Genomic DNA, 2,185 nt, shown 5'->3' with positions numbered 1-2,185 from the left:
AAAAAAAATCACTATGTACATACAGTATGTACATACACTATGTATTTACACCCTTTGCCAAGATATAAACTAGAAACTTCTAATTATTTATTGAGATTCTCTGTGATTTTTTAAATTAGTGTCCTAGTAAAACTAATTAAAAAAAAAACTGTGGCATACATTTTTCTACAGGTTTCCATTAGTCAATCTATTCCCCTTGGTGGTGACTACAGCTGTATTTTGAGGTGTTTCTGTTCTAGATACAAGATCCCGGTTTGGTTTTAGACCATGACACAGAGTTTGTGTTTTTCTGTTCTTTGTGGAAACAGAAGTTTGTCTTGCTGCCATATTTTATATCCAGATCCACGGATGTCTTGTCTTTTCATCCGTTTTGTAGATTCATCAAGTTTACCACAGTTGATCCCCATTTTCGACAATTACTAATAAACCAAAGCAAGACATCTATTTTTCAATTCATTACAGTGAAAAAGAAAAAAGAACATAATTACCTATAAATAGAAAAACAGTTTTCCGTTAATCACTGCTTCCATTTTTTGACACCATCAGTTCAGTTTATTTATAAAGCATCAATTAACAACAAATATCATCTCAAGGCTCCCCACAGAGACAATCAAATCGGACTGGTCAAAAGTTTTTGTCAAGGAAAACCAGTTAATTGTATCAAGGCATTGACTAGCAGGATGTCACAGTTTCTTTGGAGTCCTAAAATGGTAGAGAAGTTTATTACATTAAAGGTTTTAGTTTTGAGATTTAAAGGAGGCCAAAATGTAATTTACTGCAGGTGACTTTTTTTCTACAACCTTTAAAAAGAATGTTGGTGGTGGGTTTTTGGGGGTTTGGGGTTCTAAAACCTTTTAGTAAACCAAACGGGGGCCCCAGCAAGAAAAGTTTGGGATTACCCAACTCTGTTTTGGCAGTTATAACTTTCCCACAGTAGAATTGTACAGGATATATGTCAAATTTGTTATTTTTTATAGTTTGTTACCTTCAGATCATCTTAATCTGAATTTTTAATCAAGAAGTGAACCTTTCGTTCGTTGTTTCTATAATCAAATGATGATCTGAAGTTAAACAATAATTAGGTTTGGGTAGAAGTAAAAATCCTGTCAGATCTTAAACTGGCAAATCGAATAAACCTAAAATGTTTTATGCATTTCAAATCTAATCTCACATTATATGAAACATTTGGTGCAGATTTCCAATAAATAAAGGGACACATAGATGTAAGACTAGTTAATTCAGTTTGATCTGTTTTCTCCTCCTTATCCAAACAGGGGCCTCGTGGGAGCCCCGGTGATGTAGGGCCTCGGGGAGCTCTGGGAGCACCAGTGAGTGGAAACCTAAACTACGCTAGAGGTTAACATTAATATACGTTAATATTACTGATGGATGTTTTTGCACTTTTCAGGGGGATCCGGGTCAACGAGGAGGATCAGGAGAGAGCGGACAGATAGGAGTACAGGTGAGACCATTAAAAGAGGGCGGGAAAGAATTATAAGTTAGAAAACTTTTCTTTATTTTTCACCAAACGCACTCTCACACCTTGATTTCTTAGCTTTTTATAACTGTAAATGTTGTGAAATCAGTAATAGTTTCATGTTTGTCTTCATTATTTTCTCAGAGCTGATAGCTGGCTGTAATATTTAAAAGTTCAGTTCTTACTTTGGAGCCTATTTTTTGTGTTTTTGTAGGGGGACCGGGGCCCTCCAGGAATCAGGGGCGTTCCAGGGCCAAAAGGAGAACCTGTGAGTCAAACTTCATCATATTGCTTGTCTGACAGTCAAGCAGAATGCATAGATTTAATCTGATCTTTCCATTTTTAACTGGTAACATGATCCTGCACTGCCAAACTTAAAATGTCAGTCATTTTTTTCTTGACATAATGGAGAAACAACAAGATCTTCTGAGGTTATGTAGAAGAATATTATCATAGAAATCACAATATAACATCTTTGATAATGTATCGGAAAATATATATATATATATATAAATATTAGGGCTGTCAAAAGTACTGAAACCTTGTATCCGGATACAATACTCATTTTTAAAAGTATCGATACAGTGCTACCACCAGTGCCACCTAAGCAGTCATTCATCTAAATTGCAGAATAGAGGAAAATGCTCTTTCTGAACACTGTGTGATTGAATAATTCTACGCACTTTTCAGTTTCAGACTTTTTTTTGT

General features: G+C 35.1%; 1 protein-coding gene across 1 annotated transcript in view; it reads left to right on the top strand.

Moving 5' to 3' along the window:
- The window catches only part of LOC107098689 (collagen alpha-1(IX) chain-like), a 34,134-nt gene that overhangs the window by 15,196 nt on the left and 16,753 nt on the right, over nucleotides 1-2,185 (top strand). The window contains exons 15-17 of the mRNA XM_015396478.1: nucleotides 1,275-1,328; nucleotides 1,409-1,462; nucleotides 1,692-1,745. Of these exons, the coding sequence (XP_015251964.1) occupies nucleotides 1,275-1,328; nucleotides 1,409-1,462; nucleotides 1,692-1,745 (162 nt within the window). The remainder of the gene's footprint in view (nucleotides 1-1,274; nucleotides 1,329-1,408; nucleotides 1,463-1,691; nucleotides 1,746-2,185) is intronic.

This window comes from Cyprinodon variegatus, unplaced genomic scaffold (genome assembly GCF_000732505.1).
Source record: "Cyprinodon variegatus isolate N-32 unplaced genomic scaffold, C_variegatus-1.0 Scaffold800, whole genome shotgun sequence".
Lineage (NCBI taxonomy): Eukaryota > Metazoa > Chordata > Actinopteri > Cyprinodontiformes > Cyprinodontidae > Cyprinodon > Cyprinodon variegatus.
Note: the sequence above shows the minus strand (reverse complement) of the source record. Positions and strands in the feature narration are given on the sequence as shown.